At 45.7% G+C, this 15,721-nt stretch overlaps 1 protein-coding gene across 1 annotated transcript in view; it reads right to left on the bottom strand.

The window, feature by feature from the left end:
- Positions 1 to 9,524, bottom strand: part of EHHADH (enoyl-CoA, hydratase/3-hydroxyacyl CoA dehydrogenase) — a gene marked incomplete at its 5' end in the record, with an annotated part of 23,277 nt that extends 13,753 nt beyond the window's left edge. The window contains 5 exons of the mRNA XM_017826327.1: positions 149 to 490; positions 6,444 to 6,548; positions 6,789 to 6,900; positions 8,501 to 8,673; positions 9,398 to 9,524. Of these exons, the coding sequence (XP_017681816.1) occupies positions 149 to 490; positions 6,444 to 6,548; positions 6,789 to 6,900; positions 8,501 to 8,673; positions 9,398 to 9,524 (859 nt within the window). The remainder of the gene's footprint in view (positions 1 to 148; positions 491 to 6,443; positions 6,549 to 6,788; positions 6,901 to 8,500; positions 8,674 to 9,397) is intronic.
- Positions 9,525 to 15,721: the final 6,197 nt, after the last annotated feature.

A 15,721-nucleotide genomic window follows, 5' to 3' on the forward strand; every position in this document is an offset into this window, starting at 1 on the left:
CTCTGCTCAGCCCCATAGATTAGTGATCCCCCTCAGCTCTGCTGTTCCCTGGTGCCCCACAGATCAGTGATCCCCCTCAGCTCTGCTGTTCCCTGGTGCCCCACACCCGCTGTTCTGTGCCAGCCCCACATCCCTGTCCCTCGCTTACCGATCACGGCCGCAGAGCGGACGGGCTGTGGGGTCGCGCTGCTCCAGGAGGCCCCGCCGGGAGTTGTCCATTTCTGCGCGGCTCTCTCGGCAAGGAACGCGTATTGCAGGGCCCGGGCCTGGCCCGAGCTCAGCAGGACCATGAACAGCTCTCGCTCCCTGCGCACCCCGTCGGCGAAGGGCATCTGGGTGGCGGCCCTGACGGCCTGGAAGCACAGCTCCGGAGCCAGGCACCCCTGCGCCTGCTTCTTCACCCTCACACGGGCTTCGCTGAGAAAGGCTTCCATGTCGGGCAGCTTGGGGACCGGCTTCAGGCTGAGCCTGCGGGGTCCCAGGGGCTGGCCTGGGGGGAGAGAAACAGGGTTGCAGGACAAAGCGTCCACATCTTTTCAGACATAGTCTTTCCACCCCATTCCACAGGATGGGAAGGCAGTTTACCTATTTTTCCCTCTGCATCTCACTGCATTAGGGCTTGCATGGCACAGTGAGGTGGGTCTAGAACTACAACATCTGACATTTTTTCTTACCTCTGCTTGATCTGACATTTGCAATTTTTCAAGTCCCTTCTCAGACTTCAAAAAAATAAGATTTCAGTTTCAAAGAAGTAATTCTCTCCTTTTTCTCAGCTCCCAGAGTGCCCTGACTTCTCCAGTTCTCCTCCTCCACAGTCCCAGCTGCCACATTCATATGGCTCTTCCTCATAAGCCTTGGTACTCAAGTTTTCCTCCAGTATTGTTTAGTACCCAGTGCCCAAATGACTTTGCTAGCCAGAGGCATTCCAGCCAGGGTGCTGATCCAGGCATGGATAAGAGACTGGGAAATACACCCTGATTTCAGCTGTTCCCTGACTGCAGGAGCCCCTCAATTCACTTGGGGGCCAACCACCAGGAAAGCTCACCCAGCATGAGCTGGGGAGCAAATGAATAACAAGGGAGAGTTCATGTATCTGTGTCAGCAAGGGGTGAATCAAGCAGCCACACAAATATGTGAAGCTCATTACAGACAGAGGTTGCTATGGTGATACCTAGAAAGGATTTTAATTGAGAGAAGTTAGTTATATTTCAGATGCCAAAATCCTATGTCTTCTTCAGAAGCACAAACTCGGAGCCTGCTGAGAGAGCTCTGACCTGGCTTTACTCAGGGGTTCCTGTGCTCTTAATGGCAGCTTGCTCAGTGAAGACTGTGGAAGAACAAGATCAGAAATCCAGGATGTATCCCCTTAATCCTGCAACATTTTCACAAAGACCCTGTTGTCATCACAGCCACATCCAGATCATTAACTGCAGCATGTCACTGCATGGATTGCTGCAGTGCTGTTCCCAGAAGCAGCTGGGACTGTCACCAAAGCAAGGTGGTGGGTTGGGAACCTTCTGCTGAGAAGCTCCCTGGCTACAGTCTCATTGCCCTTGCCACACTTCCTTCCAAGGCAGCATATTGCATCCAGCTCCCTGTTTTTTCCTGTTGCCTGAGTTAGGGAAATGCCAGTGCACCAGCAGAAGACTCAGGAAGTCATCCAGAGGATGCTGAAGAGCACGAATAATGGCAGTACTGCAGGAATGGGTGCCCAAAGAACTTGTCCTGACTCAAGCTCTTCCTGCAAGACTGAGTAATGCTTAAGAGAAACAGAAATGTGAGTTTCCAGAATGAGTTGTTATGCTGTTTTCCTGAAATAATGGTCTTCAGAGCTCAGGCTTTTTAATTAAGCCTTGTAGAGAACATAAAAAGATGAACACTTGCTGTGTAAGTAGCTTCCCTTGTAATCAGAGTTCATAAAAATGTTTTTATATTGACAGTGGATGTAATTTTTATCTTCCAGTATTGCAGGATTTAGTCATGTTCCTTTATTTTTGAACCCTTTGTTTCTCCCCTAAATCTGTGGTTTTAACCCTGACATGCTCTTTATTTAGGGCTTAAATAGTGGGTTTCATTCCATCACAAGAAGAAAGCTCAGGTTTGTCCCAGAAAGCTGATCTGGTGGCTGGAAGGCCACCTAAGACTGGGCAGATCAAGGGACTTCATATAACATCTCTGTGGAAAGGACTGGTAAAAGAGGAAGGCCACTGGGAGCCTTTAAGCTTGTTCTTCAGACAGCAAAGTACTGATTGGGGACAGGAGACAGTTCTTCAGAGTAAGAAAGAAAAGCAACTCTCCTCAGGGTCCTGTAATAAAACTCTTATTTAGCTGCAAGCTAAATAGGTTTTGCTAAATATTTCTACAGCATCTCCATGCAATATTTTTGCTTCTGTGATGCCAATAAGAATAAAGGACATATCTGTGAACAGGAAAGAATGATCAGAATCCAAACCTGGGAAGAAGAGATCAGTGTGGGACACCCATGGCTTGATTTCTGAAATCAAAGCAGCAGGAAGATGATGAACAGTGTCAGACATCAGTGCTGCAGGGAAAAGCACCATCCACACACAGAAGCCAGCACAGATCCCTGCTTTGTTTGCCCAGGGTTTGTGGGCCAGGTGGCACGAAGGATAGATCCAGTCTATAAAATTTCCATTGGCAAAAGCACCACATATACATGCAGTGTCAAATATTGTGCTATTTAAAGAAAAGAATACCATGTAAAATCTTGGCATACTGCAGGATGGCCTTGCAAGAGGCAGGGCCAGCCTAACAGTCTTCCTGGTGCAGTGAGCTGCTTGTGAATTTGTGAGGAACAAAGCTGAGCCTGGCCCCTGCCCCTCAGGCCTGCAGTGGTCTCAGCCCTGCCAGAGACAAGTCCAGTCCGTGTCAGAACTTTCACAAACTCTCTTTGTGTCACAGGGGCACTTTCCTGGGCCTTCTGTCTAAAGAGCCTGGGGAGAGATTAAAATGTCTTTATATCGTGCATCCTGGCAGAGATGACGCAGCAAGGCCCTCACAGCTGTGATGGAAAGGCTTTCTCCCCCAGTCTCCATTTCCAGCATCCAATTACCTCCAGCAGGATCTGTTACGCCTCTGGGGTTTATGAGCCTCGAGAGAAACAACTGCTTCCTCCACAGTCACTCCCAGTGGCTTTACAGTCAGAAACTCATCATCCTTCCACACAGTTTAATACCTGTGGGGCCTCAGCTAGTCCAAATTGCACTGATTTTTCCTTGGCTCTGTGGTGCAAGCCATGGATACTGGTGTGCTCTGAGGAGATGCTAAAGGTCAGTCAGCTGACACGGTCAGAAAGCAAGGTGTGATTGTATACGAAGAGTTTCAAAGTCTGCTGTGCAAAGGACCAGCAGCCCTTTTCTCCTCCAGCTGAGGAAGACTAGGGCAGGCCAGCAAGCTGTGGGCAGGATGAGCTGCAAGCTGCTGCCTGCCACCAGCAGTTCCAGCAATTTGTCAATTTTGTGATGCCATCAGCTGGGAAAAGCCTGAAATGCAGCTTTGGATTACTGCAGTGATCACCAAGCACATTTAATGAAAGGACATTCTCCTTGTCTCTGAGGATTTGGCTCTTGTCTATTCCTTTTTTTAAAAAGTGCCTTCAGAAGTGAAGATGTTTTCTCTTGCCTGCAGGGGCCAGGAACTTATCCTTGCTTCCCATCTGCAATATATAATTACTGGTTTTCAATGAAAGATCTAACTCAGAATCAGTAATTGCCTCTGTGTATTCCTACACCCACTTGCTGTTTTGAAGGTGTTCTTCATTAGGTACAATCCATAAAAATGTATGGATGAAGATGCTTTCCCAACATCCCTCTGTCAACTGTGTATCACAACAATAATCAAGGACCCTGGCTACAGCAGGGCCAGTCATTTGAGACTGATCTCTTGCCATGGGATACTGCAGCTCCAGCACTGAGAAAGCTTTAGAAGAAAATGATTTCTGAATTGATTCTCTGAGACTTATCTTGCAGTACAGCCTTCCCAGGAATAGAAATTCCAGCAGTGACAAAACTAGTTATTTAGCCAGACTGCTCTGGAAGAAGTCAGCAGTTGTTAGCTTCATGTTTAAAAAAAATCTCATCTGAAACAAAATGCTGCATGCCACACAAAGCCAGTGGACTTCTGGCATGGCTTTTTTTGTACACTCTTAGGTTTTATTAAGATTATCTGAAAAATATTCGCTGAAAACAAAACTCTGTGAACAAATGCCATGCAAGACTGTCATCTCTTCTGCAGCCTGTTAGTGCCTGATGGAGAGAAATAAAAGTGCTGGTTTGCCTTGGTATGGCAGGAAAATTATTAATTTCAGGCAAAGGCCAAAGCCAGGAACGACTCAAAAGGAACAAACAGCTCTGGGTACACCATTCTTTCAAATTATCAGGTAACCTGGGGGGTAAATGGTGCATCAAAACTTGTCATGGTCTTCTGCAGGGTCTAATGAGGAATTTTTCAAGCAGAAAAGAAATAGATTGTCTGGCTTGCCAGTGCTTTCACTGTAAAACCACATACTAAAAATGCCAGTAAAGCTGTTGGAAAGAGTTTGAAAGCATTTTTGAAGTCCTGTGGGAGTTGATATCTAGTGTGATGTGAAACACCGTCAGTGACATTACTCATTTTTACTGGGGTAACTCAAACCAGCAATAAACGGATTGAAAGTCTATTAATGAGTAAAACTGGGACAGGTTACCTGCTGAACATCCAGCCAGGGTCCTTCTCTGCTTACATAACTCTCCAAAAAAAAAAAAAAAAATTGGTAGTGACAATCTCCAGAGAAGATGAAGCTACAGAAGAAGAATTTGCCAGTAGTGGTAGTGGACATAAGCTCCAGAAAACGAGTTACCCTGAGGAATAGAGTGCTCACTGATTCCTTCCTGAGCTTCTCCCCTAAGGTCAAGCTGGTTTTCACAACTGTCAACCACTGCACAATATCTGCCACAGAAGAAAGAAGCATGAAGATATCTAAATTTCAGCCGATTTCACGTAGCATTTGTTGAAATCCAGAATGTTTGTTGGCTTGCCAGTTCCGGCAATGTATCCATTACTCATTTCATGATGCACTGCTGCTGCCATCAATACTGGAACAGATCTTGTGCAGGGCATCATTCAGAGCCCAGAGGGTACATCAGAGGGAACACTGTTGGGTTAATTTGCATGGAAGAGTGATAATATTTCACTGCTCTCCCAACAGATGGAGGAGCAGAATTCTCATTCAAAACGGACAAACTCAGTGAACCAAAGTATCTTTGTTTTTCTTAGAAGCAGTAGTGAAATACATCACCATCACCCACGTCTTGCTAAAGAATTATGTTTAGTCTGCTGACATGCAGGGAAAGAGAAAAGAGGACTGCTTATGTCATTGATTCTGCACTAGAAAATGAAGCCCTAAAATAACACAGGATGAATAGAGTGAGAAGGAAGGGCATCTGCCACAGAAAACCTGGCTGAAGAATACCTGTAGCACCTGTCTGGTACATCTCAAGGTGTAGGGAAGGATGCAAGACACTGATATTTAAGAGCAGCCCATTCTTTCAAGTACTTTGTGCCCTAGGACAAGGCTTAGGCTGCCTCAGCTTCCAGCACGGGTGAGGAAAGGGCCTTGTCTGTGGTGGAGAGAACTGGAGGAGCAAAAGCAGCACCCCATCTTGGGACAACACTGACCATGTGATCAAAGCAGGAAGGGTTTTGGTTCCCTGCATTCAATTCACTGTGACAGAGCTCCTGATGGAACTCCATGGTCTGCTTCCAAAGGTACAAGGAGGTTTGTAGTGGAAAAATATCCTGTTTTCTCTCAAGGCAATGCTCCTCATGCTGCACAAGAGATGTTCCTCTTCCTGAGTTAACTCCAGTGAATTCCATTCTGTTATTTCTAGGGTGGGGAAAAAAAAATCTCTCCACATCCCTCCCATCTCCACAGGCCATTTTTTTTACATGGCACCCAAAGGATTAGGGGCAGAGTCACTCACAGACCACGGATTATTAAATTGGTCTGAGGATGTGCCAGCCCCTCCACGAAAGGGAGAAAGTCATTTTTGCTCAGCCATTATTGATGGTGCAACCAGAATGCATTCAGTGCCAGCTGTATCCAGAACTATGGATGGAAAGAGCATTTACTCCCCAAAACCAGCGTGGTGCAGCCCAGGGGAGCATGTGAGTTTGGATATATAATTAAAAAGCAGGAGGATTTGGTATGTACCAGTTCTCTGAATCTCACTTGAATTTCTGCAGCTTTTCAGAATGTGATTTTTTTTTTTTTTTCACTTCAGACAACAGAAAACAAATTCTGCAATTAATTCCATCTTATGTGGATGCCAAAACTCAAGAATGGAGCATATAAATTGGAACAAACTGGTGGGCTTTGTTCTGACTCTCTTCAGCCCTGAAACATCACCAATTATTTCCTGGCATTGCAACAACTCTTTCCTCACCAATCACTTTGTTTGCCAGGCGAATTGCTGCCTCAACTGTGTTTTCTTCCACCACTTCATCAACCAAGCCCAGCTTTAGTGCTTCAGTTGCTGGAATGTGTTTTCCTGTGATAAAAAAGAGAAATAAGGTGACTACAGTGGAGCCTGAGGGGCAATTTCATTCTTTTCCACCTGACCAAACCACTGGTGTGTAGCTGGTAATTAGCCCCTCATGAGTGGCAGCAAGTTGAATGACAACCCAAGCAGGTACACAGGTAAAAAAATTCCTGTTTTTTAGACCAAGCTGGTGGTATAACTCCACGTCATGTTCTTATATTGAGAGCAAGGCCAAGACACAGCACTTACCTGTGGTGATCATATCCAGAGCAGCTGGGACCCCAATCAGTCTGGGCAGTCGCTGAGTGCCTTCAGCACCTGGAAGTAGCCCAAGGGTGACCTCTGGCAAACCCATCCGAGCCTAAAATGAAGCAAAATTCAACCAGAAAACTGATTAGAATGAGTGGTAATTACAAACTGAGCAGAACAGGGGGACACCAGTCTGATATGTCACACGTTTCTCCTCTAAGAAGCCTCAAAATATCTTCACAGAAACCTCATCCTTGCTTTTTGCCAAATAAGACATTTAAGACGAGAGCCCAATCGACCATTCTGTACAACAGAAGGAAAACATGACCTTTCTGTGGATGTCTGTGTGCCAGCACAGCACTGGGGGAGAGCTGTGGGGCCCACAGCATCCCCCAGACTGACATGTGTCAACTAAGGCTTTCAAGCAGTTGTTACCAAATGCTGGAGAGCACTCTGGCTTCACTGTTACCTCCCTACTCTAGTTCCTGGAAGTTTAGTCAAGAATCACAGAATCACAGAATGGTTTGGGTTGGGAGGGGCCTTAAAGACAACCTCATTCCAAACCCTGCTGTGGGCAGGGATGCTTTCCACCAGATCAGGTTACTCAGAGCCCTGTCCAACCTGGCCTTGAACACTCTGAACTCTTCCCTAATCTCCCTTCGAATGTCGCTTGGTGCACTTGACATCCAGTAGAGTTATGGCAGGGAAGCCAGGGGCAGCAGGAAGTGGGGTCTTGCCTTCTCTTAAAAATCTATCTAGATTTTGTTTCCTCTAAAAAAAAAAATAGTTTGCAATTTTCTGTTGAGCTTTTAAGAGATTTGGAGCTGCTTTAAGACCACTACTTGTAGTGCCAGTAGACTTGGCACTTTGTGATAAGGTTTAGTGGGCACGGTGGTACTTGGTCAAAGGTTGGACTTGGTCTTGGAGGTCTTTTCCAGCCATAATGTTTCTGTGGCACCCACCTTAGGTGGCACACAGGGTGATGTAGAATAGCTCTTTATGCTGTTACAGCAACCCACACTGTCATGGAGAATCAGTGATTCACACTGGAAAAGTGAGGGAATGGCCCTGCCAGGGAAGAGCCTCCATAAGGAGATCAGGTACTGCTCAAAGGAGGGGATTCAAGAAAAAAGAGCCAGATCAATTCCTAAGACTCTTAAAGCTGTCTTTTGGTCAGAGAGCTCCTTGGGGACCCAGAGCTCATGGGGATTTGACCCTAAATGCTCCATACTAGCTGAGTTTCAACTACCTATTGAAACTAGGCTATGAGCAGAAAAAGAATGCAATATTCACAGGGCTGGAGAAAAAAATAAATAAGAGAAAGTCACGCTGCATGAGTCAGTAAGATACAGCTGTCTGCATCAGAACATAGATAATGACTGCCGAGACCTAGGGCAAATTAACATGCGGGAACTGAGGCTCCTGTGCAGCCATCTTATCCCACTAGGTACAAATCAATTTTATATTTAGAAACGATTGAAGTGAGTTACGTAGTAGGACTTAAGAAAGCCCCTCAAGGGTGGTGGTGTAGGTGAGAAATGCCTGAGCGTGCAGACTTGTCTCCCGTAGCTGTAAAGCCGCTCTCCTCTGGGCAGAGGGGCCCAGGAAAGGCAGGCTGTCCCACTGCTCTGCAGGCTCCCACCCTGCCTGCAGCCATCTGCCCGTGGCTCCTGAGGCCTCCACCAGCCTCTCTGGCTCTCGGTGTGTGTTACCTTCACGTGTGCCACCCGGTAGTGACAGCCCAGTGCCACCTCCAGGCCTCCTCCCAAGGCGACGCCTTCGATGGCCGCCACCACCGGCTTCTTGCTGCTTTCTATGAGGGACACGAGGGCGGCCAAGGACTTGACTGGTCTGTTTGGAGAGGAGAACCCTCGGATGTCAGCTCCTGGGGTGGCACAGAGACATCGGCAGGAATTAGTGGGCAAGGCGGTGACTGGAGCAATCCTTCCCTCTGAGCCACTGAACACAGCTGCTCACATCCACCCACTCCCTTGAGGAGCAGGGGAGTGGGTAACAGGAACCAACCCTTTTTGGGACCACCTTCAAGGAACCCTGATCCTTGATCCTTTTTCAGAGAGCTCAGGGGAAGGCTGAGTACAAAAATGCAGAGTACCTGCAAAGATCATGCAGTCACTGCAGAAATTTGCTAACATCTTTGGTGTAATTAAAAATATGTCGAGTCTGGAACAGTCAAGTGCAAGTTACTACTGACAAGCAGAAATTCCCTAGCTTCCTGGCCTTCTACAACTGGAAAAGGTCTGTTATTCACCACTGCCCCACCCCAGGTACATTTGTACACCAGACTAGTTGATGGTCCAGATATTTTATGCAGACAAAGCTGTGGAGAGTAAGGAGGCACCAGTACATCATGGACATGAGCAGCTGTCCCTCCTTTCACCATGAACAGACCAGCTTGTTTCTGGCCTGGACAGTCCAGCTTGTCATGTGCTCCATGTCAACTGTGGCACAGCAGAATAGACAAAGCCCACTGTCTTGTGGCCATTTCCAGCCAAATCAGGACTTTTATCAGCATTACGAGGCAGAGACTCTTCAGACATGGTGGGTGGAGAGTGTTTCCTCTTTTGCTCAGGCTGTGTTTGACGTCTTACCTGCACTGAATTTCCCATTTTCACCACAAATCATAACAGCTTTCACTGAGGGATCTGCATCTGCTTTCTCCAGTCCATCCTCTAAAGCCTGGAGAACTGCAAAACTGAAACAAAATAGAGATGCAGTGAGTAACAGTCAACTACATTCCCCTTCCAAGAGGTTACAAACACCAAGCACCCCAGTGAAAATGAGCAGGTCTGTCCCTTAGTCTGCCACAGCCTCTCCAGGTAAATCCTTTCCTTAGTCTCCCTCCTAACTCAAGGACAAGAGCCAGAATCCAAGGAGCCAACTGCAGACCTGTCAGTCACTGCCTGGGGAGTCCTCTCCAGGCTATGACACTGCTGCTTCCACAGCCAGCAGCACAGGGAAACCTTCTTTTGGAGATGTCTTTATGAATTAAACATTCACATTTTCAGGAAAACAGTTTGGCATAATTTAAAAGTAATTAATGCTAAACCACTGATAATCTAAGAACTTTTTAAGAGGGAAAGGAGCTCCAGGGATAAAAAAAAAAAATCTATCTTAAAAAAAAAAATCTATCTTTTAAACACCTGACACAGGCTAGGGCTGTGCTGATTTTAATGCTTGTGAAGATCCCTACGTAGGTCCAGACTTAAGCTGGTGTGGGATCCTGTCGAAGGGGATTTGGGCATGAAATTTTGGGCATAAAATGTCTTTTGACTCATGTGAACAGATATTTTCAGACACCAGCAGTAAATCTGGCCAGCAAAGAATTAATGAAGAATTTCAAAATGGACCTGTAAAAGCATAAATAGTATTTTTTCAAATCAGATACTTAAAAGATCTGACCTGATTGTATATCCACTTTACATTTGATTCTTAAAAGATAACTTATAGATACATGTGTGCGTATGGATTGACATGGAGAGCACAGTCTGTTTTAGAAGGTGGTAACAATAGAGATGGTAGGTAAAAATAGGAGCATTAACACTTGTTAATAATATTAATAATACAAATTGTGTGTATATATAATTTAGATACTAAAATATACTGATATGCACACAGTTTTAAGTATACAGTTTGTGAGAGACTGCCCTGTGTACATGTGGGTACTCATACACCATGTGTAGAGATGCCTCTGATTCAGAAAATCTGGGCCATAAGCAGCTGGAGGCTGGAGGAATATCCAAGTATCACATGCTTGCCCAGTCCTTTATAAACACAGCTTTCCTTCCCAGAGCTGCTCCAAAGCCTGAGCCCAGCTTTACACAAAGCTGGGTGGTGATGAAAAGGGAGCAGAGCTCTGCTGATGCCCAGTGGAGAGGACTGTTATTTACACAGAACTAGTAGAAAGGCCCGAGGCATTCTCAGTTTGGGCATGTTTTTCTATGTACTTGAGGACATTTCATCAAAAAAGGAAGCTTGTCATAAAGTAGGTGAAAAACACATCACTGCACTCGTGTGTACATGTATTTATACAAGGCAACAGCTTGCAGAATGGTGGGAAGCCATAGTCTGAAAAGGAAAACCCAGGGAGCCCAAGGAGTCTCCTGTAAGCTGGTTGTGTGAAGGACTGCCAGCCAACCTCTGCATATTTCTCCTTCAAAACCCAAAGTTATGACAAGCCATCAGCAAAGGCTGTTAATCAGGGCTGTTGGCTGAGGGGGACTGTCTGGGAGGGTCTCTGGGACTGCCTGCCTGGATAAGGTCGTGCTACGCAGAAGGATCAGTGGGGGTCCTGAGACCTGACAACCAGAGACTGGGAGAAGGGTTATTTTTGGAGAGAGAACAGCCAGTTATGTACAAATTGCCTCATCCAGACATCAAAGACAACTGAAGTCTGATGCTAGTAATGGTTCTGAGAGCTGAAACCTAAAATGAGAATAATTTGGCCATGGCAAAGAAAGACTGTGAGGTGAGTTGGTAAAGGTCCTTCCACTGTATACACTTCCATGTAGCAGAATATGAAAGCCTTTCCAAATTTAATATATTAAATATGTTTTAATATGTTAAAAAATTGTCTTTCATCTCCCTCCCCTTGGCATATCAAGTGCTGTGGCTGCTGCTATTTGAGGAGCACCCACAGGCTGCACCCAGTGCTCTGGGAGTTCTGTTAGTGCCTCAGTGGAGAGCCAGGCCACAGCAACAGTGGCCTCACCCAGGGTCTGGGAGAATTACAGGGAAAACCATTAGGAAACGTCATTCCACTCTACAAACCATGGTGCAAATAGGTGGAAAAACACATGTACCAGGACCCAAAACAATGTTAAGTTACTGATTTGCAAATATTGTACAGACAAATGGCACAGTTCTGTCAGGAACAGACAAGAAGCAATCAAAGCATTTCTGTGTCTGTTCCAGGCACGTGATCAGCAGATGCCAAATGGCCATCTAAAAGTCTGCAATAAATGGAAGGGGTCAGGATTTTATGCAGGAAATCAGTTACAAGCCCTTAGCACTTACAACAACATGCTCCTACCAGAATAAAAACCAATCATCAAGGCTACCAGAAATTAACAGTTCAATACCTACATGGCTTTTATTAACCCAGCAGAACAATTTATGCCAGAGAATAACTTGACTCAGCACTTGCACAAATATTTCTTCTCTCTCCATAAGGCATTTTCCCAGGGGGATTTTTTGTAGGACAAGAAGGAACAAAAATGAGACTTTCTGCCGTTGCTTGCTCTCCTAAGATGGAGTGATGTGTTTGCCTTGGATTTGTCACAGTCCAACACACAGGCTGCCTTCCTTTGTCACTCACACATTGTAACTGGTACTAAAAGATGCAATTTTCGATGAAAGCATCATAGTAAAATGTATGACAGTAAAACTGTAAAAGCACTCGGGAGTACCCCAACTTCAAACAGCGAGAGCATTAAAGAAACAAAAAGTCACTATCATTTGCATAAGTACTTCATGACTGTGACAGTGTCATTCATTTAGCAGTAACAATGCAAAAATTCCCTCCATGCATTCCCATCAAGGCTGCATCCCATGTAGTCAGCTCCACCATGGAAACTATTCTGACTGCAGGAAAAGTGATTCTGCTGAGATGATTCAGTGTTCCAGGTTTCAGAAACACAAAGCAGGTGCTGTTAAGGAACAGGTGTGCACTGGGGTAAGAGAATATTCTTGGAGGTGACCACACCAGGTTGGTTTTATTTTGTGTAACTCATTGCAGTAGCAATGTGCTGGATTTGTAACAAGGTTTTATTATTTACCTTAATTATTTTAGATTTTAGCTGCGGTTTATGAACGTGAATTTCTTTAATGCAAAAAAAAAAAAAAGAAAGCTATTGAAGGGAATCTGAAAATTGTCTTAGTCACATTGAAAGAAGTGAGATTTGAATCCAAGGGTGAGGATCCCTTCCTGAGCTGTCACTGCCAATTTTGAGCTTGACATCCTGTAAGCTTGTCCTGGGTTATATTTTTTTATTAGATGAACTTTTTGCTATTGTTTTTTAGAATGCCTTCATTCTTTCTGTTTTTTCACTCTTAATTTCCAGTTTGCATCTCCCCTGTCATGTTTTACAGATTTTCTTGTCCTCCTCATTTGAGTAACCTTTCCACTTCTCAAGAAAAATCAAACTTTTCCCTTAGTGTTCTTTGCTTTCTCATCAAGTCATGCAGGGCTTTTACCACATCACTTGCTGAACAGTTTACCTGGGCTTCTAATAAAATTAAAAAACCCCCAAATCCAAACCTGCACAACAATCCAGGCTCTCCCCTTGTCACAGGCTTCTTGTCCTTTGCACAGCTTCCTCCAGTGTTTTTCTTTGAAATAACTGCTGGGTATTTACCTAATTCCCTTCCTGAAATTGAATCTCCATGTGCTGGATTTACCTGCTCTGCTGTCTCTTGCCTCAGTGTCAGATCCAGCTGTGTAGTAGCTGCTGTCACACGTTGCTCTGTGACAAGTTGCTAATACAGCCCAAATAGTCATGCACATAAATTAAGGCCAAAGCCAGAATGGCATCCTTTTGGTGGGATTTTAGAGGACTTGTTTTAGGAAGCAGATGCTTATTCATCCCAGAATTTTCTCTCTGCCTCTCATCCTGATGAGGTGCTGATCCAGCCCAAAATGGGTAATCACATTCTCCCATCACTGCTACCTGTCCAAAATTGCAGCTTCTCTAATCTCCTTCACATTTTCGGATCATTATGGTGACTGGGGTCAGAAGGACAATCCTGGCAGCCAGGGAGAGCTTCTCCACCCATACCTGTTATGCTGTTATACATCATAGAATCCCACACATAAGCTGCCCTACACCACGTCCTTCTCTATTCTCCCCAGAGCTTTTCTGCCCTTGTCAGCTCACATGTTGAAATACTCCTTCACATCCTTCTAATTCCCAGTGCCAGCAGCCTGTCTCTGCTAATAAGGGGTGGTCAGTCCTTTCTCTTGTGAGTCTTGTCCCCAAAACTCCCAGTTCTTTGCATATGTAAATCCTTTCTCTCGATGTCACGGTCTCATAAATGTGGATCTCTGAACACTAACCTTCTGCAAACCAGGAAAAAACACTCCAAGCAAACCAAATTTGGCACGTCTCTGTGGGAGCCAAATTTGCTGCCAGACTCACAAGTCAGCACGCATTCATTCCTCAGGAAAGCACTGCCTGGCAGGGACTTGTGCAGCAGTGGATGGTGCCAGACAGGAGAAAGCAAATTCCTGCCCACCAGTGGCTTCCAAAGTGCTAAAGGCCAGTGTGATGGCCTGGGAGCTGGGAATGGGCACTGAGTGCCACCGATAATGGGGAGAGACGGGGGAGGCTGGAGCAGAGCAGCAAAAACTCACCAGTCTTTTAAAAAGCATCTGTACCTGGTGTGAAATGAGATTTCCAGGATTGCAGGACACGGCTCCTGTCCGTAACTCACTGCCTGCTGTCACCTGTGCAGCCAAACACTTCCAGCTGCAGGCACAGACCTGCTCCCGTGTGCCCGGAACATAAATCTGCAGGAGCACACAAGGATCAGAGTGTGCTCTGCCTTTCCTACCTACAGCCAGAGAGAATGATGGATCCCTTCTAAAACAGGTGTGCCCTGACATGCCATCAAAGACCACAGGCGTGTCTGAAGTTATAGTTTAATGGATCTAAAGTCTGCCAGGGTCTCCCTTCTCCCTCCTGGGACTCGGGACAGGACCACAAGCACACCTTGTGTCACCCTCGGAGTGCCAGAACTGCATCCTGCTGGGAGGGCACTGCGGGGCCAAGAGGAAGAGGCAGTAAAAGCAGAGTCTGTCCTGGAGAAGCTGTGTGCAGTTGCTGTTTGAAGGCAATTTTGGATTTTCTCCAGGACTTCTCAAAAGAGGAGAGTTAAGGTTCCTTAAGCACATATCTGTTTCTGTTAACACTTAGAGTTGGTATCTTAAAGGTCTTTTCTAACCTTGGTGATTCCAAGATTCTTTAGGCTCTGTATTTTGTATTTTTCATGGTAAGGATGAAATATTTACTGTGAGCACAGCCTGGAAATTTTCTTAGGCTGGTCTTGGGCACAGGAAGTCCAAAGGATGTCTTGCACCCTGCAGGTCTGGGAGTCTTACATGTCTACTTCATCTAAACTCATCAAGTCACTCCCAGTTTCTCATGATAATTACCTGAGCACGTGAAGATGATCTTACTGCACTTCTAAATGTGTTGCAGCAAAAGAGTGAGCATTGCCAGCTGCAATGTAGATGTAACAGAAGAGCAGCAGCTTTCATTCCCTCTTCATGCTCTTACTTGCCTCTTTCGGCTTCTTTTTAACAAACTTTCTCATTTATAAGTCAAGCACAACTGCAGTGGGTTTTTGCTGGCTTGTGAACAGACACTGAATAGACACCATGGTCCCTGTTACCCAACAGCTCTTTAACTGCAGATGTTTAGAAAGGGTCTATGTAAAGCCAAAAGCACCTAAGGCTTTTCAAAACTCATGGAAAATGAATATTTCGTGGGCTCCTACAGACGGGTGTTTGACTTTAGTTTTCACTGGCTCGTGTTTGAGATCGCTCGGACCTTTCTCCTCCAAGACCAGTATTTAGAGGTCAATTCCTTAATTGTTTTTAAAAGGCAAATGAACTGCTTTAATTCTGCCAGCCGTGGTTTAACTTTAGTGCCGGCTCTGGTTGTTGAGCCATGCCTGCTTCCCACAGAGCCCTTTGCCCTCACCTCTGTGCACACTTGGATGGCACAGGGACTGTGCAGTGCGTGGGCAGGCCAGGAAACCAGGAAACCTGAGGGAAAGCTGTTTTGCACCAAAGAGCACCGGGGGAACTGCAGGGAGAGCCGCTGCACTGCTAACGCCGCTGTGCTGTGTCCTGCTGGGAGCAGCCCCTTGGCGTTTAGAGACTGGAAGGTGATGAGAAATAGGCGAAGGGGAGA

The sequence above is a fragment of the Lepidothrix coronata genome, unplaced genomic scaffold (genome assembly GCF_001604755.1).
Source record: "Lepidothrix coronata isolate B3197 unplaced genomic scaffold, Lepidothrix_coronata-1.0 Scaffold125, whole genome shotgun sequence".
In the NCBI taxonomy this organism is placed as follows: domain Eukaryota; kingdom Metazoa; phylum Chordata; class Aves; order Passeriformes; family Pipridae; genus Lepidothrix; species Lepidothrix coronata.